This window comes from Nomia melanderi, chromosome 4 (assembly GCF_051020985.1).
Source record: "Nomia melanderi isolate GNS246 chromosome 4, iyNomMela1, whole genome shotgun sequence".
NCBI lineage: Eukaryota > Metazoa > Arthropoda > Insecta > Hymenoptera > Halictidae > Nomia > Nomia melanderi.
The window spans coordinates 1,702,846-1,721,873 of record NC_135002.1 but is presented as its reverse complement, the minus strand read 5'-3'; the positions used below and the strand labels follow the sequence as shown (position 1 = coordinate 1,721,873).

Below are 19,028 nucleotides of genomic sequence, written 5' to 3'. Positions count from 1 at the left end.
TTTCAGCTCGCGTTTGCGCGCAATTCCTTCCCGCCATTTATTTACTCGATTGCGTATCGATTAATGATCGATAAATTTGAATCGTTATTTGCAATGCATTTATCGATGATTTGTTTCTTTTAGGTATTTAAATATTGTAAAAATGCGATGTCTCTTTGTTGAGGAATGTTCTAAGATACTGGTCTATTTTTGTATGAAAATTTTTTTGAATATAATTAATGAAATATTTTTTATTTTATTTGTACCAACTATTGTTAATGTTTAAATACGTCATAATTGACATAGTTCAACTATAATAGTGTTTGTTAGTGCACTAAGATTTTATTAATAGTGTCGGTATTTCAGACCTGTAACTAAAAAGTTTAATTGTTTACCGACCAGTGTTACCGTGATCTCATCGATGACTGCTAGATGGCTGTTTTACTTTAATTTCGTTGTATTTACGAAAGTGCAGTGTTTATTGTTTGCATCAAGGTATTTACGTTAAGAAGAATAATGGCAGTTCCATCAGTTTCTCTGTCAACCAGAAATAAAAAGCATTTCTTAGGAGTACCGGCTCCTTTGGGATATGTTGCTGGTGTTGGAAGAGGGTAACGTATACGAGAGAATGTTACATAGTCAATCTAACCTTCATTGTCATAACAAGATACTCATTTTCTTGGGATTCATTATTTTACAGAGCTACTGGATTCACAACCAGATCTGATATTGGTCCAGCTCGAGACGCGAATGATGTATCGTAAGTGTTGATTGTTTTTAGTTTTGAATTTGGTTGATGAAAGAGATGTATCTTACGCAGGATTGTCTTTGTAGAGATGATCGGCATGCTCCACCTACAAAACGGACAAAAAAGAAAGAAGAAGAAGAAGAGGACGAAGAAGACTTAAACGATTCTAATTATGACGAATTCTCTGGATATGGAGGCTCACTGTTTAGCAAGGTAAGATAATGTTTGTTCAGTGATATTAAATTTTTAGTAATATCAAATAACTGAATATTTACAGGATCCGTATGATAAAGATGACGAAGAAGCTGATGCTATTTACGAGGCTATTGATAAGCGTATGGACGAAAAACGTAAAGAGTACAGGGAAAAGAGACTTAGGGAAGAACTAGAAAGGTATCGTCAAGAACGTCCTAAAATTCAGCAGCAGTTTTCAGATTTGAAGAGAGAATTAGTAAACGTAACCGAGGAAGAATGGAAAAATGTTCCAGAAGTGGGCGACGCTAGAAACCGGAAACAACGAAATCCGCGAGCCGAAAAATTCACTCCATTACCAGATTCTGTGCTTGCTAGAAATTTAGGGGGTGAAACATCGACCAGTATTGACCCTTCCAGTGGTTTGGCATCCATGATGCCTGGTGTGACAACACCTGGAATGCTGACTCCCACAGGAGATCTAGATTTAAGGAAAATCGGACAAGCTAGGAACACTTTAATGAACGTTAAACTGAATCAGGTTTCCGATTCTGTAGAGGGGCAAACTGTTGTTGACCCAAAGGGCTATCTTACCGATTTGCAAAGTATGATTCCAACCTACGGCGGCGATATCAAGTAAGATTAAAGAACCGCAGAACACATGTAATTTTAATCATCAGTTTCCCAAATTTATATTTGATTTCATTTTCGCAGCGACATCAAGAAAGCCAGGTTGTTGCTGAAATCCGTGAGAGAAACGAATCCCAATCATCCACCAGCGTGGATTGCATCAGCCCGTCTAGAAGAAGTTACTGGAAAGGTGCAAGCTGCTCGAAATTTGATAATGAAGGGCTGTGAAGTGAATCCTACATCGGAAGATCTCTGGCTAGAAGCAGCTAGACTCCAACCACCGGACACAGCTAAAGCAGTGATAGCTCAATCTGTGCGGCATATCCCAACTTCTGTTAGAATATGGATAAAAGCAGCCGATCTAGAAACAGAAACAAAAGCGAAGAGAAGAGTGTATCGCAAAGCGCTGGAACATATTCCAAATTCTGTCAGACTCTGGAAAGCGGCGGTGGAATTGGAAGAGCCAGAGGATGCTCGCATTTTGCTCAGCCGCGCAGTCGAGTGCTGTCCAACCAGTGTAGACTTGTGGCTCGCCTTGGCGAGATTAGAAACTTACGACAATGCGAGGAAGGTCCTGAATAAAGCCAGAGAGAACATTCCAACTGACAGGCAAATCTGGACCACCGCTGCGAAACTGGAGGAGGCTAACGGAAATAAACACATGGTGGAAAAGATCATAGATCGTGCAATATCCTCGTTAAGCGCGAACGGAGTTGAAATTAATAGAGAACACTGGTTCAAGGAAGCCATGGAGGCTGAAAAGGCTGGCGCCGTGCATACGTGCCAAGTTATTGTTAAAGCAATTATTGGTTTTGGAGTGGAGGAGGAGGATAGAAAACATACGTGGATGGAAGATGCGGAAACGGTATGACCAGCAATAAATTTTACTTCTATTTAACCCTTTGCACTTGGAAGTTCTTCAGTAGACATATTTGAACATTTTCTAATAAGATAAAGACGACAAATTAAGCAGCAAAACTATTTTATTTAAATACTTCACATTGCAATACAAAGCTTAATTTAAAATAGTAAATATTCAATTTCATAGTTTTGTCACCTAGGAACAATTATTAATTTCTGTACTTTTTCAGTGTGCTCAACAAGGGGCACTGGAATGCGCCAGGGCTGTTTATGCTTACGCATTGTCAACGTTCCCCAGTAAGAAGTCAATCTGGCTGCGTGCAGCTTACTTTGAGAAGACGTATGGCACGCGAGAGTCCCTGGAGTCTTTGTTACAAAGAGCGGTTGCTCACTGTCCTAAGAGCGAAGTACTTTGGCTGATGGGTGCCAAATCTAAGTGGTTAGCCGTACGTAAATGAAAATAAATTTCCATAGACTGTTGTATCATTAACACACATGGAACTATGGACTGTTCTTTTTCCCACAGGGCGATGTTCCAGCAGCTAGAGGTATTCTGTCTCTCGCGTTCCAAGCGAATCCGAACTCAGAAGAGATTTGGTTGGCAGCTGTGAAGTTAGAATCTGAAAACTCGGAGTACGAGAGAGCCCGTCGATTATTAGCGAAGGCGAGAGCATCTGCTCCAACTCCCAGAGTAATGATGAAGAGTGCCAAGTTAGAATGGGCTTTAAACAATCTCGACGCTGCCTTGCTACTCCTAAGGGAGGCTTTGGAAGCATTCGATGACTTCCCTAAGCTATGGCTGATGAAAGGTCAAATCGAAGAGCAGCAGGGGAACTTGGATAAAGCCTTGGACACCTACAATCAGGCGGTCAGTTCATTTAATAGGTAAATTTACAAATTAGATTTCTGTTTTACATGTTTACTCCTTTTACAGATAAAGAAATGCCCAAATTCGATTCCACTGTGGCGCTTGCTGGCACAGTTGGAGCATAGGAAAGGTCAAGTCACCAAGGCTCGCTCAGTTTTGGAGAAGGCGCGCTTGAAAAATCCAAAGAACGCGGAGCTTTGGTTGGAAGCGATCAGAAACGAACTGAAAAGCGGCGGCGTAAGGGATATGGCGAATACGTTAATGGCGAAAGCTTTGCAAGAGTGTCCCACGTCAGGATTGCTTTGGGCGGAGGCGATATTCATGGAGCCGCGGCCACAGAGGAAAACTAAAAGCGTCGATGCACTGAAGAAATGCGAACACGATCCTCACGTACTTCTAGCAGTATCCAAGTTAGTTGATTATCTATAAATTGTTTCAAGCATGGTACTTTTGTGATAATGAAGTTGTATGTGTTTTCAGGTTGTTTTGGTGTGAACATAAAATTTCCAAATGTAGAGACTGGTTTAATAGGACGGTGAAGATAGACCCAGATTTAGGAGATGCATGGGCATATTTCTATAAATTCGAACTTTTAAATGGTACAGAGGAACAACAAGAAGACGTAAAGAAACGTTGTATCACTGCGGAACCTCATCACGGTGAAAATTGGTGTAAAGTATCGAAGAATATAGCGAATTGGTGTTTGAGCATAGATCAAATTCTGATACTAGTCGCAAGAGATTTACCAATTCCGATATAATAATCTGTAAACTATATTTAAATTTATACTGTATATATTTCCTTGAAGACTTACGTGTAATAATAAAATAAGTGACCTTTAAGTATGTTAATATTAAATTTTGTTAATCAATCCGATCCATCTTATGTAAATTAACGAAAATAAAGAAATACAGGTGTGTGTTTGTATGTGCTTGCATGTGCATATTGTGTTCATTATAAATAAAATTCAATATAATCAGCAATTACAGTTGTATGTTGTTGAAATAAAGATTTTTAGTTAATCGGAGTAGCAAGTTTGGGTAATCCATAAAAAGTATAAATCGATAATGTAGGAATTGACACATTATTGTCCTCTTGTTTTAATTATTCTTCAGTGTTTATAATACGAATAAAAAGAATTATAAATGAATATTGTAAAAGCTATTTGATAACTCTTTAACTGTCTGTTTAAATTATTAAAATTAAAAGCAATTGAGAATAGACTATGCATAAGTAGGAGAAATTCTTACAATGTTCCACTTGTACTATTTACTTGAGCAGATCGTAACATATATTCCATAGTTATTCAGTGTTAATATTTATCCAGCTAAACTAGGTTATTGTTCGTATTCCATTGTAAAGGGAATAATGGTAAAAGTTAACGACCGAGGAAGAATATTTGTTGAAAATTGTACGACGTAATATGTAATCGATGTATATTATAGTGGACGCACAGGAAAAAATAAAAGTACGCCATATTTGTTTTTGAAGCAACTCATCCTATGTCCAATTTACGATAATGGGGAAAAAATATCGATTCAGAAATAAGTTAAAACACGTGGATTTGTTCGCGCTTTAAAATTCTAAGCAATACACAGCGAATAAAAGGAAGGTATGTAGGTGTTTCAATTGGAGTAATTGACGTGCCTTCAAGATTTTGGCTGCATAACAAGCAGAAGATATATTATGATTCACTGTTTATGTGTGTAATGTACGTGCCTATACTTATTGCCTATTATACAAATAAAATTCTCTTATAAAATGGCGAAGAATGATGGTTCAAACATCACAAAACAAACATCGCAACAGTGTTTTTGTGCAAACACTGTTCGAGAGAATGAAAGAATGCTACACGAATCATGTCGTAGACATCAAGTAAGTATTATATATTGTACGTCTAAGAATTGTATCTTATTGCAGAGAAGAAACCATTAACTATCGTTAATTCCTTAGGCAGACACTAAAAACAAGGAAGATTTCGAGAAGTTGTTTATCAAACTCAATTATATTTGTCAGCTTAAAGCATCCAAGGAAGTGCAGGCGACTTCTTGGAGTAATAAAAATGTAAGATTTAAGAGGAATATATCTTTTATCCATTTATCTCGCATAAATAGATTTTATTGTATCCTTTCGTGTTAGGTTATAAACTACATATATGGACCTATCCCAGGATTTCCATCTGGTTCTTGGTGGGGTATCCGTATGGATTGTTCCAGGGATCGTGTTCATGATCCCTTTGATGAAAATATTCAGAATGGACCATTCGGAGTTACTTCATTTTGTACTTCAAGCAATAATTTGAACGAAGATGTTGATTTTGGTAGTTATCTTACTCTTACAGGTCAAAAATATATTAATGGACAGACTGATTGGGATCCGCTAATTAAAAATTATGAAAATCAAATACCAGTGAGATTAATTAGAAGTTACAATTTGTTAAACGAATTCGCTCCAAAAACGGGCTACAGATATGACGGTCTGTACATAGTAGCAAACTTCTGGATAGGTGTAAATTCAGATTCTACAAAGTACTACAAATTCGCTCTGTTACGTTTAACTAATCAAGATCCACCAATTTGGAGTAGTAAACAGACTTCCACGAGTACTAGTACGTCTTACTCCATTGGGCAACTTGCATCTTTGTCTCTTCAGAACAACTCCGAAAATTCTTCTCCAAGTCCATATAAGTTTAAGAAATGCCTGCACAGTTCCGAGCATGTACAAAAAGGAAAGTATGACAGATCAACTGAATCTTTGCAGTCTCCGAATTTTGAAACTAAGAAGACAGATGAAAAGGAAAGGGGTACCGCTGAAAGTGCGATAGTAACTCGTCATGTGTTTAAAAAAGGAAATCCAGATTGTACAGTCAGTACTCCTAGCACCTCTATCATGTCAGAGAACAAACCGTTAACTCATATTGGTAACCAAGGATCTAAAGCTCACAGTACAAATATTTCCATACGTACAGGCCTGTACGACTCGTCGCATAGTACACAGCATGACGTTAAGAGAAGTAGTACTTTGTCGTCGTTTTGTAGAACTGTTAAACCACTGAATCTTCTTAAAACTAATCAACATACTGAAATTTCAAGTTCATCCAGTAAAGATAAAAATAAGACTTTGGATGGAAAAGTACAATCCATTGGAGCATATGAATTTCCTAAACGTGTGGATTATATTTTGCCTAATTCAGTAAAGTCAGAAACATTGAAAATAAAGGTAACTAAAGATGTAAGTTCAGAAAAGAATGATAATCCGATGGATGTAAATTTAAGTCCTTATTACAAGCATGAAAACAACATTAATAAAACATATGAGGATTTAACAAATGATTCCACAGAGATCCATGGAAGTAACGGAAGTTCATCTGAAACAACCACTAATATCTTGAACACAACAAATTTCTTATATAGGAATGATAATTCAACATTGAAAGAAGCACAAGAATTAAAATCAATTAACTCCTTGGACACATTGACGCCGGATAAAATTTTACACTTAATTAACAACAATTGTCATCCTCTGTCAAAACTGCTCATTGGTAATATGATAGGACTAACATCGGAACAATCTATAGACTTAAAACCACACGATTTATCAATTGACAAGTCCGAGAACAAGACTAAAACAGCAATGTCGAAGAGCAGTATGAAAGAAACAAACGAAAAGAAAAATAATTCGGATGAGTTATCAACATCGAGATACTATAAATTCAGACGACATAGAAGATTATCTAAAAAGATGATAAACAAGCAAGAGCTAATGAAGTGCGAAAATACACACGATGGAGAATTAGGAAAAAGGTCTGTGCAATCTTCAGATGCTTTGGAGCAGAGCGTAGCACCTTTTGATATGTGCAATGGCTCGAAAGCAAATATATCAGAGGAAGAGTCTTTGGATTCAAATAAACTCAACAAGGAGGTAAAAAATAAAATAGTGAGGCAGAAGAAAATTAATGGTCTTCAGGAATCACCGAAAAATATGAAAAAGAACATGGGCACCAGGAACGAAATAAGGACACGTTTAAGAACTATGAAAGCAATTAAACCATCTATGAAGAAACATATAAATAAAAGACAGAGACGAGAAATTGCGAATTTGTTAATAGACGCGAAAATTGGTCCAAAAGTGCGTGGTCCACGAAACAGAAGATTACGGTGCATTAGTAACACGTACTCTAAACAATCATGCGAACGTTATGGGACTGGAATATGTACTCTGACCAAATGTCGAATTAACCCTGAAATATCTGGGCAGCAGTCTACGTTTAAAAATCGAAATGGAATCATCAAAATTGGTAGCTGTAAACGTATTAGGAATAAGCAGACAGTAAGTATTCAGAAGTCGGAAGCGTTAAAAGAGAATAGAGTGCAAAAGAATCTCACTCTTGCTAGGAAAGTAAATAAAGACAATGTAGATGATAAAATTGTAATTAATAATAGTATTAATACAAGTGATGATAACAAGAAACCGAAGGTTCTAAAAAGCAACGTTGAGCCGGCGATGAGAGCCATAGTGGTGAATCGAAGAAAAAAATTAATACAACCAATTCCCACTAAACTGAAGAACATTAAATTCGAGGGAGAGATGCACAGTGACAGTGGGAAAGAAGTGTCGAAACCTTGTAAAACGGACGCGATTACTCAATGTTCCCTTATCAAGGAGCCGTTAATGAGAAATCTGCAGTTATACGATTTTGGGCAGAAATGTAATCGCAACGAGCAATATACTTTCATTAAAATAGAATACGGTGAGAACAAAGATGTAAGATCCGAAGTGTGCAAAGCTGCTAGATCAAACAGTGAAAAGAAAAGTTATCCGAAACATAAAATTGAGAAACATAAACATATAGAGTCTGTATATAATGCACAACACTCTAAAAACACGAGCACATTGTCGGGTAAGAATATTTTGAATACAAAGGAAGAAACTAAATCATCAATGGAAAGAGTATCTGCATTCGTACCTGTTAATGTTTTGGATAATGACTTGAAAATTGCTCGTCTCAGATCAATAGGATTCAAACCAATCGCTTGTAGTAACAGTAGTAACGAAGTTACGCCTGACCAAAGTAAAAGAAACTCTTCTGGAACATTTATCAGCAAAGTTTTAAGGCAGAACGTTGCTGAAAAGTATAACAAGTACACCAACGAAGAGAATGATATCGTTGTATATATGGATGAGGAATTGCAATATCAAGATATCGAGGATGAAGATAAGTATTCATTGTGCAATAAACGCAAAGCATTAAAAATGGAGGGTTGCAGTTCGAACAACGATGAAGCAGAAAAGGAATCCAGCATCGATGCTAGATTGTCCCTAGAACAAGATTTAGATTCACCTTGGCATGGATGGAAAAAGGTCGTAACAAATACAAACATATACTGGGTTGGTTGGTAAAACAAACGAATCTTGAGTGTAACAAATAATTTGTAATTTTCTGTATTATTGTATTATCGTAAGGAATTCCTCTAAAAAAGAAAGCAAACAGAAATATACAATATATTTATATATATATATAGTATAGTACTGTATATATATACATATATATTTTTTTTCCGCCAAAACAAAGGCTGTTGATATATAATACTAAGTTATTTTTTCACTGATAGTTATACTGTTTCAATGGATTAATGTAATCGTAAATAATGCTTTTGTAGAATAAGCGAACCTTGAATTTTTTTTTTTTGTTGAACTAATTCGCATTCTCGAATAAACTTAATTGTTACGATTTCCGCTAATAAGAGTTAGATACGTAAACATAAGATACTACATAATAATTAATAGTACAAATGTAGCGATTTACTTTTAACAAATGAACTTTATTGTTATTTTATGGAACAGAATAATATATTCTTTCCATAAGTATAATTTATGTATACACAAATATTTCTATTGTACAGAAAATAAAAAAAGATTAAGATCGAAATAATTGCTTTCCGTTCTCCTTTGAACTGTTCATAACAGAGGATAAATCATAGAACATCGAACATTTAAATACTTATATTCGAATAAAACAAATACATCGAAGGAAAATTCTTTAATTTTTGCATTATTAAATACATTCTATTGTAACGATATATACACTCATTAATTCTTTAATCTAGGACGCAAAGGTTTGTTGTTTCTTTTTTTTTCTGGCTCAGATATACATATATATATATATTTATTTATATTTATATATATATAACCCGGACGCGCGTGCAAGAATTAGAAGTACCTTCCTCGGTATATCTCATAAAATAAGTGATCCTTCGTTCAGACTGGAAATATATCGATGTAAAAACGTATACGTAATATTATTAGTTTCAGAGTGTAAAAATATCAATTAACTACGATAAATAATGCGGCAACGTATTTGTGAGTATTCAGATATTAAGTACTGTACAATCCTTTTTCCCTTTTTAAGAAACGTAACTTGTCCTCGTAAAATAAACATAGTTGTATTACTATAGTAGGAGCTACCTCTATAGGTAACGCTGCCTTAAACATTGTTCAGCATATTAAAATAAATATCTTCTATGCTATGTTTACATGATGTAACGTAATACACGTATTAACATGGATGTAACATTATGGAACTATTACAGTATGATGCAATATCGTTTCACATCACATAATTTGTTTTATCTATTTGTTGTTTGTTTTTTCTTTCTTTTTTTTTTTTGTGAGCGAGTCAAGTTCCTACCTAATGATGTACAATCAATTTAACGGTTGGTATGTTGCGTTTCCTTCAATTCAGATTTTCATCGGTTTCACGACGGTCCCGAAAAACTTGAGTGTGTCAGAGCGGGCGCGTTCGCTTTTTCTCATCTTTGTTCTCGTTTTAAATGCGATTAAACTTTTACTTTTACTTTCTCTCTCTCTCTCTCTCTCTCTCTCTCTCTCTCTCTCTCTCTCTCTCTCTCTCTCTCTCTTCTTTCGCTTTATTGGAACTCGTCGTCGCTGCTCAACAGCATTGTTTTCTCGTTATAATTTTGAGATATTGTTGCAACACGTTGGTGAGAAGTGTGTCGTCTTTGCGGCGGCGGAATTGGCATATTCTGTGGATCGTCCGGATCAAAGCTGGATATCCGCATTCCACGTTGTCCTTTGGGAGCTCCTGATTGTTACATTACATCACGTATAGTATTATCGCCGGCAAAACCGTGGCTAATTGATACATCGATCATCACTCAGCGAATAGCGAAAAATCATGCGTGAATTACCTTGTCGTTAAACTGAACCGATCGCAAACTATGCGATCAAACAAAATTTCTTTTTCTAGGCACAGCATAATCTACAGCATGTTTATTTTTCAAAACAACAATACAATTAACGTACGTGTAACACAATAATATTAATTGAACATGCATTGTGATAGAATCATTCAAATTTGCTAGTTGTTGTTTTCTTTCCTATTCTTTTTTTTTTTTTTTGAAACAACTAAAAAAGGCATAAACAATGCGCGGGAAAAAGAATGAAAATATAATAAAGTAAATAAGTATGTTAAACGCGGTTGGTTGTCCATGTTTACATGCCATTCGTTTTTTTGATTCTCAAAAAGGCATTATAAAATAATACTATATGTTTTTTTTTAAATTATTTTCGATGTACTGTTAAAATGATTAATTGCAATACTGTTATAGAATAGTACTCAATTGTTATTTCTGTTCTGCATTTATTAGAAAGCAAAATCTTTTATGAAATTACACTGTACTCTAAGTGCTCTCGTGTTAAGTGCTTAATTTCTATTGTACAGTAGATTTCGTTAATTTTAAAAATGATTGAATCATATGCTTATATATTTATATATGTGTATGCATATAGGTATATACGTATACAGATATTTAATGTAAACCTTAAATCATAATTTGAGCAGAGAATTCTTTGCCCACCCTGCAACTTCATTCGAACTTAAAACATCAAGTAAATTTGTAAAATTAGCTTTTAAGAAATAATAATATAACATTAAGAATTTTTCAATCTTCGTTTAAACTGTATAAATGCCTGATGTCCAATTTCTTGTAATTAAAAAAGTGACGCCTCGGACTCTCATAGTTTTTCATACGGCAAGTTGGTATTAACGTCTGAAAAATAATAAAAAGAAAGTGCCTTCAAAGAATTTCATCCTAATTGGCACATGTAAACTGATATCACAATGGAAATAATTTTTCTTTTAAGAAACTACTTTCTTCAAATTCGAGTGTAACGTTCAAGTATAGGCAAATATATTTTACAAGTATCGGTGGTTACCAATGAAGTATACGTTGAAAGATAAAAGTATAACCCATTATACAAAAAATTCAATACAATCATTTACTTTGTTTAAATTCGGATGAAACATTCGTAACGGATTTCAAATGTCTGATTATATCTTTCTGCCTTTCTTTCACTTATCGTATTTGTGGAGTATAGAGAAATTCGAAGAAAAAAAATATAAATGAACAAAATAAGATACAGATAATTTTAGATTTCATCATTTGCTACATCATGCTATATGAAAATTATATCGATTAAGAAAATAAGTAATGAAAAGAATTTCAAAGGCAATGTTTATTAAAACAAACTCCTTGCAAGAAAGTTAATTATACATACCAGAACTATACTGGGTGTACTGTTGATACTGTGGATGAAAATTGTGAATGGCATCAGTCATTATGTCTTTTGGATTCATGGTTTCCTATGTGAAATTAACATTAAACAAATTATTCCTTTGTTCGACCGATTTTTTAAATAAAAATTCAACTACAGAATCATAAATACCTTTAGACTGCTGCTAATGCTTTGCATTGTTACACTTCTTCCTCTCGAATCAGTAACGCAACCAGCTGAATATACTTGATAAGGAAATGCATAACGTAAAGCTATAGCAGCAAATAACATTTCAATGCAAATCAAAAAATTTTGGTAACCAGCAGACACTGTGCCTGCACTGGTTGTCTGGCCTAAGGTTATAGGTGAAATTACATTTGCCTTTTCAAGGATTGCTAGTAAAACTCCTAAAAGAAATAACATTGATTTACAACAAGAAGGTACACGAAATCTCGCATAATTCGAAATATTACCTTGCCAGAATGAGAGGAAGATAACACTCTTGACAGTACAAAATTTTAAAACAGGCTCAAATGGAGTTAACAGGTCTCTTGTAGCGAAGTAGAACAGGAAAAGTCCATAGAGGGCAAGAGACACGCTGATATTATAAATTATAGTTATATAAATATAGCCTCCATCTGGAGACCAATCTCCATCTCTGTAATGTCCAAATGCTTGAAGGAATATAATGACGAATGCCATTACCGGCTTCACCAAGCAAAATTGTAATGTGGCTTGCTTGCAAAATCTAAGAAAGCCGATGGTATACGTTTTCCCAACTAGGCAGCATGTTCCATATAGGCAATTGGAACGAATAGGTTTGCCACGTATTTCAGACATAATATTTCCTTCACCTCCCAGGTACTCGTAGCATAAAGACAAAAAGTTATATATAACAAATGCTTCATAACAGTCTCGTACAGTGAAGAAATAAACATAATAGCTTTCACTGTTAAAAAATAGTAGAGAGACCCAAGAATAAGTTGCGTATATTGGGACTATAAACAGAATCCTCACTATCCATCTCTGTTCTGTTGGATTGGTGTACCACCTCAAGTGCTGATAAATCTAAAAAAAAGAACCATTGAAATCAAGATAAGAACATGCATTCCTTACATTACCAACAAGTGACGCGTTACTAACGCATCACGATGAAATACCTGTTGACATGTTAAGAACAGAGCGATCCAAACGAACACACCAGCGATAACTTGAGCAGCTTTAGTCTGCAAGAATATCGGTGCTGGTTCCTCCTTGGAAAACGCAGTGACAGTAGTCGTGGATGTCATTCCGTCTACCAAAAACTTGACAGTCGTGGATGGTTCCGTAGCCACGGTACTAGTCATACTTTAATCTGAGGAAAATCAGTGTTGCAGATAACAGTAACAGCTTAGTGTATTCAAATGAAAAGAAAGATAATCGTGAGCGTCGAAGGAGTCCATTTTAGTCACGGTCACAAAAGGAGTCGAGGTGTAATGTGACAACGTGTTTACGATGGCACAGAGAGCGAACGTCGAAAGAATACGACTCGCTTGTTAAAAATCAATATATGCACAACAATAACAACGATACTCCGTTTGTGCGCAAAATTTCGTCTCGTGGACGCACCCGTGCTCCATTCGCGGATGTTTTCGCAAGGTATCCAGCATATACGCGTTCGTTCGCCGACGTAACTCGTAGTACGTGTACTCCTTTTCCCTTCGTGTCGCACCGTAACGCGCTGACCTGCACGATCGAGCTTCTCGGAGATTCCCCACTTTCAATTAACCAGCTACCAACGCAATGGTCGTGACCTTCCGAGAGATAATGCGAATAAATCCACCGAAATTCACTTCCCTTCACTGTCTATCCCATCCAGCTTTGATCACCGAGTTTCACTTTTACCCGACATTTTCAGGCATCTCTTTTCGTTCCCTCCTCGATACGTCAAACACACATTCGTTGCGACCAGCTTCGCGAAATATGCCAGTCGACAATAAAAATATAACTGGTCTCACCACTACCACCATATACCTCTCTCCGTTCCACCCGTAAATCTTCCGTTTGCTTCTCTTTGTTTCACGCTCACGGACGATCTCTTTTTTCCCTTCTCTTCCAGGCGAAATCCCCTCCTATGATCCTCTTTAATTAACATCGTGAACGCATGCGCTTACCTCAGCTGCGTTGCTACATTCTTCACGATAAATCGTTCATTGGAAGTTGTAACCGTATACTGTCGTCTGTGTACTCGCTTGCATACATTTTTCCCTGAAATTTCGTGTTATCCTTTTTTCCGTTTGACGTGCTTACGCTCGATTATAGATTATTTTTTTTTACGAGCGATTCATATCAGTTAACGGATAGAGAGGATTATTGAATTATTGTACGGTTGGCTGTATTGCGTACGAAATAGTACTTTGAAGTACATATGACACCAACAAATCGGTTTCTGACGTTACGTCAAATATTATATTGGATTTGTAACAATGTGTCATGAGTTGTCTAGGATTGTTAAATACTTAAACATACTTACATGATTTAAGAAGTTTACACAACCGTTATATCATAATTCAATGTCAATATACTGTTGATAGTTTTCTTGTACATCAGAACTGTGTATAGTAACATTGGAAAAATGGCACTTGTGCACATTGAAGACAGTGACCCTTGGTATAATGTCTTGTGTTAAGCGATGATTTATTTCAGTTTAATTTTAGCGATTGGTAATTATCTTTCAATTTAAACAGGTTAGTGGAGTACGATGCCTGCGAGAAACTCTTTAGGGATATCATGGAACAACTCACGGCACGTAATAAACACCCAAAGGCTTCACAAACATACGCAAGCTTATCTGTAAATGTACGAATACTTTTGAAACAATACAATAGAGAAGTTCAACAACTTAAGAATAAAGTGGATGATGCATCAAGATCCAAAACTATGTATCCTTCTCTTTGACATTACCGAGATTTATACTGTTATCATCTTACGTAAATGCTTTCCTTAAAATATAAATATACAGAACTATTGAGGAAGCAGAACGGAGAATGCGTCAGATAGAAGTATTACAAAGTAGAGATGTACAATTGCAGAAGCTGTATAACGCTCGTGCAGATAATTATGCATCTTCTCGTACCAGTTTATTTACGTCCAAAGCATCTGCATTTGCAGATGGTGGTACTACCTCTTGGGCAGCTGACGACGATGATGAAAAGCTTATAGATGTTCAAGTATCTGTTGAAGATATTAGATCTCAACAGGAGAGAGTTTTACAAGGTACAACTGTGGTCTGTATATTTTTTTATCTTTGTTTCACTATTAATTTGATTTTAATCTTTTATAGAGCAAGACAAAGGATTAGAAGAATTATGTAAAGTTATTGCAAGACAAAAAGAAATTGGTCAAAACATCAGTAATGAAGTAGATCATCAGAGTGGTAAATTGAATTCAAATTTATACATGTTACGAATGATAGTACTTTAAACTAAATTGATAATTTCCATTTTTTGCGCAGAAATAATCGATAGTTTAGCTGATCATATGGATAGAACTGATGAGTCGTTAGTTAATAAAACGCGCCAAGTACAAAGTATCAGCTTTAAAGATCGCGCGTGCGGCTATTGGATAGTAATAATTATCCTGTTTATTTGCATCGTTATAGTCTCTTTGGTTTAACTAAGAGGAATATATTTATGAATTAAAGAAATTCCACTGTTTCTAAGCTTTAACGTGCATTTGAATTGTAAAAACTTTTAAACATGTAAATGAATATTTTGTAAATACATGTAAAAACCTTTTACAATTAGTGCATTTTTTTTATTCTTTCAAATATTCACTAGCTTAAAAACGTTATTTGTGATTTAGGATCAGTACCGTGAATGTACCATAAAGAATTATTGTAAATAACTGAATACTGTAAATAAGTACATACAACCGCATGTCGCGTTGTAATTAAATAAACTTGAACAATGAAAAATAGAGTTTTTGTAACGTTTATATTTATATAAATTATGTTTCCTTATTTTTTACACAAAGAAAAAAACTGAGTTCTTATATTATTATAATTATTCCCTATTCCTTGAGTTTGAATTTTACTGTTGTTTCTAGATCCTGGATTTCACTATAGTAGACTTATCATCTAATTCAAGATTTAGTAAAAGTGCTATAGGATTGGGATCTCTTCCCGTGAATTTTCTGAAAGTTTCACTCATCGGTTGACTTCCTCCTACAGACAGAAACGTTGCATAATATCTGTCACCGATTTCTCGCATTGCGTCCCTTGTTGAATTTTTAACTGATATCTCTTTAAAAATACTGTACAAGTCAGCTGCAAGCATTTGCGACCAAATATGACTGCAACAAAAATTATTTCACTTTTATGATTTTGAAACCTTTTAAATTGTATACGTCTTCCATCTTTTACCTGTAGTAAGCAGCTCCAAAGTTTCCACTAAAAATACTTTCAAACGAGCAGATGTGACTGTCCAGTTTATGTTGGGGCATGATAAAGTGTTTGTTCCACAAGCGATTCATTATGACACCCCAAAATTTATCGCTACAAATTAAAGAAAAATATTCGATAAAGTACCGTTCGCTGCTACTTAATCTATCTAATCTTACCAAAAGTGTAGCTCCAGATCGAATCGCGATAAATAAAGTTCCTTGCATAAGTTAAAACCAGCTAATTGTAATTTTGTGTCTTTTAGCGTTTTTATCATTTCTGCAGATAATGATTCTTTGGTATCATAATGAGAAGAGATTTGGTGTAAAATTGATGGTTCATACAACCTAATAACAAGCGAAATATTATGTATATGAAACGACATTAAAAATTAATAAAGAAATTTGAAATATACCAATTTTCAAAGAAATGATCAGAGATGTATGCTGCGTCCCATTCTACATTTGTAAGTCCAGATAATTCGGCATAATCTACCTTTGTCAATATGTGTTGTAACATCCGCCCGAACTGGATAAGAGAAATTGAAGTTAAAAATAAACATACTAGAAATTAAGCACATTTTACACGTGAAGAAGTTACCTTCTGGAAAATGGCCTTAACATCTTTGAAGTAAAGTAAAGAGGGTTTTCCTTCAGTTGGTGGTTGAAAGTTGAACAGTAAAGCGACTAATGGTTTTGTTTTGCTTACTTTGCTTCTACTATTTATAGGCACTATATGACCAGAATCGTTTGGTACTTTTACCTTTTCATTATTCCTTGCATAAGGATCTAAATAAAAACTTCCTACAGGTTCGTTACTCGATTCATTCAAGTCAAAAACATCAAAGAAGTGGACATCGTTATGCCAGACATGTAGGTTTTCACTTTCAACGATTTTTACATTAAATAATCTTTCAATTAATTCAAATGTACCAGACAATACCTTTGGTAGTGGAAAATATTGTTTAAAATCTCCTTCTTTATACCTAAAAAATGTATGGAACCAGAAGTGGTATTATAGATAAAAATTACCCTGTACCCACATAAATAAAGCTCACTTCATAATTACTTGTGTATACTAAACAATTGTTTCCTGCTCCAGAAGGGTATGTCCCAAAACTGAAGCGTACCTGCAAACCCATTTTCATTTGCAAATGAGTTTAGCTGCATAAGTTCATACTCTTGAGCAGGACGTGCTGCAATAGAGGAAGTTTTAAATATTTATTTATCACTTTTAATTGGAACTTACAAAAATTTTACCTGTTCCTAATAAGATATCGAATGTATGATAAATGTTCTCTATAGATTCAGCCATTTTTGTTTCCAGACTTAAATGAACATATGTTTTATATCCTAACAACTCTGCTCGTTGTTGCCTTAGGGCTCGAAGTTGTTCTAATGGTGTACTGGTGTTTAGTAATCTTTCTTGCAATACCGATGCTTTGGTAACATCTGCTTCCCAGATACTTTGTCTCAATGAACGTACAGGACAATACTCTAATGTAGAATAAAAAGTAATTGATAGTTAACATTTTTTTCTATGCAGTAACATTTAATGCTTAAAATATGTTTATTATATTATTATACCCATGAACGGTTTCAAGATATGAGGACGAAGTGTAATTAACCAAGGACCAACATTATATTTTTCTACATCTTTTGCCATAGCTTTTAATGCATCTTCTGGAAAATCTTTCATAACTGTAGGGTTTCTTATTGTATATTTAAACAGTTTTATGGATTCCTGCAGGAAACAATATCAGAATTCATACTGCACATTATATTAATTACGATTACTGACCTCCAAGTTGTGTGCATACTCTTTAGTTTTATTAATTATTCTTTCTGTTAATGCATCGTGGATTTCTCTGGTTCTATCAGTTACTGCTAATGCATTTAACTTTCCTTCCAAAATATATTTTTCTAAAATTTTTCTTTGCTCTGTACTTAATTTGATTTCTTTATTGTTTAAAATTGATTTGCATGCTTGATAAATTAAATTGTTAACAAATCTTATAGCTAAAGCTTTTCTAGCACGGTTGTGAATACCCATGTAACATTCTGAAGGTATTATACTTCGGTTTCCCAAATATAATATTTTTGCAATACCCCATGTAGCATTCAAAGAATTATACATTTTTTCTATAGGATCAAGGACCTGTTCAAATAAAATCTCTGGGGAAATATTCTCAACACCTAAAAGAAAACATTGTTTATCCTGTAACATGAATTAATACGACACATTAGAAACTACCTCAGAACAGTGGAATAAAATTACCTTCAAGTCTTGTCTCCAAGATTTTGACTTCCTTTTCAAATTCTAACGCTTGCCTTCCCATAGCACCTATACATTTGTGTACTGTGATGGTATTAAATTCTGGAATTTTATTCTCCTTCAGTAAAGGATCCTTTGTTCCTACATCTTCTAAAATTTCTGGTACGCTGTATTTAAGTATAATCAAACATTAAAAATCTAACATTTTTACAGTACATGTCTGAAAATAAATTCTCAAAAAAAAAAAACATTTTGAATGAAATCATACATACAGTACCAAGTATCCATTGCGTTTTGGAATTTTCAAAAAAGAATCGCTAGATAATACAACTTTTTTCCCGTAGGACGAGATTGCTTTTGCATTTTTTAAGAACATTGTGCCTTTATAGTTTTCCAAATTGTATTTTCTGTCTCAACATTAAATAAAATTGTTCGATCCGTAATTCTTAGGGGAAAATACTCATGATTACTTGGTCATGAAT

General features: G+C 34.7%; 5 protein-coding genes across 11 annotated transcripts; 3 read left to right on the top strand and 2 right to left on the bottom strand.

The window, feature by feature from the left end:
* The first annotated feature begins 265 nt into the window (after nt 1-265).
* Prp6 (pre-mRNA processing factor 6) lies at nt 266-4,120 on the top strand. The gene is made up of 9 exons (XM_031979579.2): nt 266-590; nt 680-739; nt 814-940; nt 1,005-1,555; nt 1,634-2,414; nt 2,641-2,856; nt 2,937-3,278; nt 3,345-3,688; nt 3,759-4,120. The coding sequence occupies exons 1-9, from the start codon at nt 496-498 to the stop codon at nt 4,036-4,038; spliced, it is 2,796 nt and encodes a 931-aa protein (XP_031835439.1). The 5' UTR covers nt 266-495; the 3' UTR covers nt 4,039-4,120.
* A 114-nt stretch (nt 4,121-4,234) lies between these two features.
* On the top strand, nt 4,235-10,129 carry LOC116428213 (uncharacterized). 3 transcript variants are annotated; one of them, XM_031979577.2, is made up of 4 exons: nt 4,235-4,890; nt 5,049-5,153; nt 5,232-5,342; nt 5,418-10,129. In XM_031979577.2, the coding sequence occupies exons 2-4, from the start codon at nt 5,124-5,126 to the stop codon at nt 8,676-8,678; spliced, it is 3,402 nt and encodes a 1,133-aa protein (XP_031835437.1). In that variant the 5' UTR covers nt 4,235-4,890; nt 5,049-5,123; the 3' UTR covers nt 8,679-10,129. The 3 variants fall into 3 exon arrangements, with proteins under 3 accessions (XP_031835437.1, XP_076222889.1, XP_031835436.1); XM_076366774.1 differs by lacking the exon at nt 5,049-5,153 and having other exon boundaries at nt 5,199-5,342; XM_031979576.2 differs by having other exon boundaries at nt 4,322-5,153.
* A 15-nt stretch (nt 10,130-10,144) lies between these two features.
* Nucleotides 10,145-14,146, bottom strand: Tmep (Transmembrane endosomal protein). 4 transcript variants are annotated; one of them, XM_076366785.1, is made up of 6 exons: nt 14,006-14,146; nt 13,013-13,206; nt 12,326-12,920; nt 12,024-12,259; nt 11,856-11,940; nt 10,145-10,380 (listed from the first exon to the last, which is right to left on the bottom strand). In XM_076366785.1, exons 2-6 carry the CDS (start codon nt 13,196-13,198, stop codon nt 10,205-10,207), a joined length of 1,278 nt encoding a protein of 425 aa, XP_076222900.1. In that variant the 5' UTR covers nt 13,199-13,206; nt 14,006-14,146; the 3' UTR covers nt 10,145-10,204. The 4 variants fall into 4 exon arrangements, with proteins under 4 accessions (XP_076222900.1, XP_076222902.1, XP_076222899.1 ...); XM_076366787.1 differs by lacking the exon at nt 14,006-14,146 and adding an exon at nt 13,866-13,971; XM_076366784.1 differs by lacking the exon at nt 14,006-14,146 and adding an exon at nt 13,461-13,847.
* Nucleotides 14,147-14,351: 205 nt separating this feature from the next.
* Syx8 (syntaxin 8) lies at nt 14,352-15,783 on the top strand. The gene is made up of 5 exons (XM_031979603.2): nt 14,352-14,501; nt 14,579-14,773; nt 14,854-15,107; nt 15,175-15,267; nt 15,346-15,783. The coding sequence occupies exons 1-5, from the start codon at nt 14,467-14,469 to the stop codon at nt 15,504-15,506; spliced, it is 738 nt and encodes a 245-aa protein (XP_031835463.1). The 5' UTR covers nt 14,352-14,466; the 3' UTR covers nt 15,507-15,783.
* Nucleotides 15,784-15,807: 24 nt separating this feature from the next.
* On the bottom strand, nt 15,808-18,970 carry LOC116428223 (uncharacterized). 2 transcript variants are annotated; one of them, XM_076366782.1, is made up of 11 exons: nt 18,819-18,970; nt 18,550-18,713; nt 18,073-18,467; nt 17,859-18,015; nt 17,532-17,768; nt 17,341-17,467; nt 16,873-17,257; nt 16,688-16,800; nt 16,452-16,619; nt 16,255-16,386; nt 15,808-16,184 (listed from the first exon to the last, which is right to left on the bottom strand). In XM_076366782.1, exons 1-11 carry the CDS (start codon nt 18,920-18,922, stop codon nt 15,935-15,937), a joined length of 2,232 nt encoding a protein of 743 aa, XP_076222897.1. In that variant the 5' UTR covers nt 18,923-18,970; the 3' UTR covers nt 15,808-15,934. The 2 variants fall into 2 exon arrangements, with proteins under 2 accessions (XP_076222897.1, XP_076222898.1); XM_076366783.1 differs by lacking the exon at nt 18,819-18,970 and having other exon boundaries at nt 18,073-18,489; nt 18,550-18,687.
* Between the last annotated feature and the right edge of the window lie 58 nt (nt 18,971-19,028).

What these genes read in the sequence shown, in the direction of transcription:
- Prp6 (XM_031979579.2), top strand. Translation starts at nt 496, where the DNA reads ATGGCAGTTCCATCAGTTTCTCTGTCAACCAGAAATAAAAAGCATTTC. An exon ending in GAGGCTCACTGTTTAGCAAG is followed by an intron (nt 941 to 1,004) that starts GTAAGATAATGT and finishes GAATATTTACAG; the next exon opens with GATCCGTATGATAAAGATGA. An exon ending in ACCTACGGCGGCGATATCAA is followed by an intron (nt 1,556 to 1,633) that starts GTAAGATTAAAG and finishes TCATTTTCGCAG; the next exon opens with CGACATCAAGAAAGCCAGGT.
- LOC116428213 (XM_031979576.2), top strand. Translation starts at nt 5,040, where the DNA reads ATGGCGAAGAATGATGGTTCAAACATCACAAAACAAACATCGCAACAG. An exon ending in AATCATGTCGTAGACATCAA is followed by an intron (nt 5,154 to 5,231) that starts GTAAGTATTATA and finishes TTAATTCCTTAG; the next exon opens with GCAGACACTAAAAACAAGGA. An exon ending in CTTCTTGGAGTAATAAAAAT is followed by an intron (nt 5,343 to 5,417) that starts GTAAGATTTAAG and finishes CTTTCGTGTTAG; the next exon opens with GTTATAAACTACATATATGG.
- Tmep (XM_076366785.1), bottom strand. Translation starts at nt 13,198, where the DNA reads ATGACTAGTACCGTGGCTACGGAACCATCCACGACTGTCAAGTTTTTG. An exon ending in TGTTCTTAACATGTCAACAG is followed by an intron (nt 12,921 to 13,012) that starts GTATTTCATCGT and finishes TCTTTTTTTTAG; the next exon opens with ATTTATCAGCACTTGAGGTG. An exon ending in GTACACCCAGTATAGTTCTG is followed by an intron (nt 10,381 to 11,855) that starts GTATGTATAATT and finishes TGTAACAATCAG; the next exon opens with GAGCTCCCAAAGGACAACGT.
- Syx8 (XM_031979603.2), top strand. Translation starts at nt 14,467, where the DNA reads ATGGCACTTGTGCACATTGAAGACAGTGACCCTTG. An exon ending in ATTGAAGACAGTGACCCTTG is followed by an intron (nt 14,502 to 14,578) that starts GTATAATGTCTT and finishes CAATTTAAACAG; the next exon opens with GTTAGTGGAGTACGATGCCT. An exon ending in ACAGGAGAGAGTTTTACAAG is followed by an intron (nt 15,108 to 15,174) that starts GTACAACTGTGG and finishes AATCTTTTATAG; the next exon opens with AGCAAGACAAAGGATTAGAA.
- LOC116428223 (XM_076366782.1), bottom strand. Translation starts at nt 18,922, where the DNA reads ATGTTCTTAAAAAATGCAAAAGCAATCTCGTCCTACGGGAAAAAAGTT. An exon ending in CTTGGAGACAAGACTTGAAG is followed by an intron (nt 18,468 to 18,549) that starts GTAATTTTATTC and finishes GTTTTCTTTTAG; the next exon opens with GTGTTGAGAATATTTCCCCA. An exon ending in AGTATGCACACAACTTGGAG is followed by an intron (nt 18,016 to 18,072) that starts GTCAGTAATCGT and finishes TGTTTCCTGCAG; the next exon opens with GAATCCATAAAACTGTTTAA.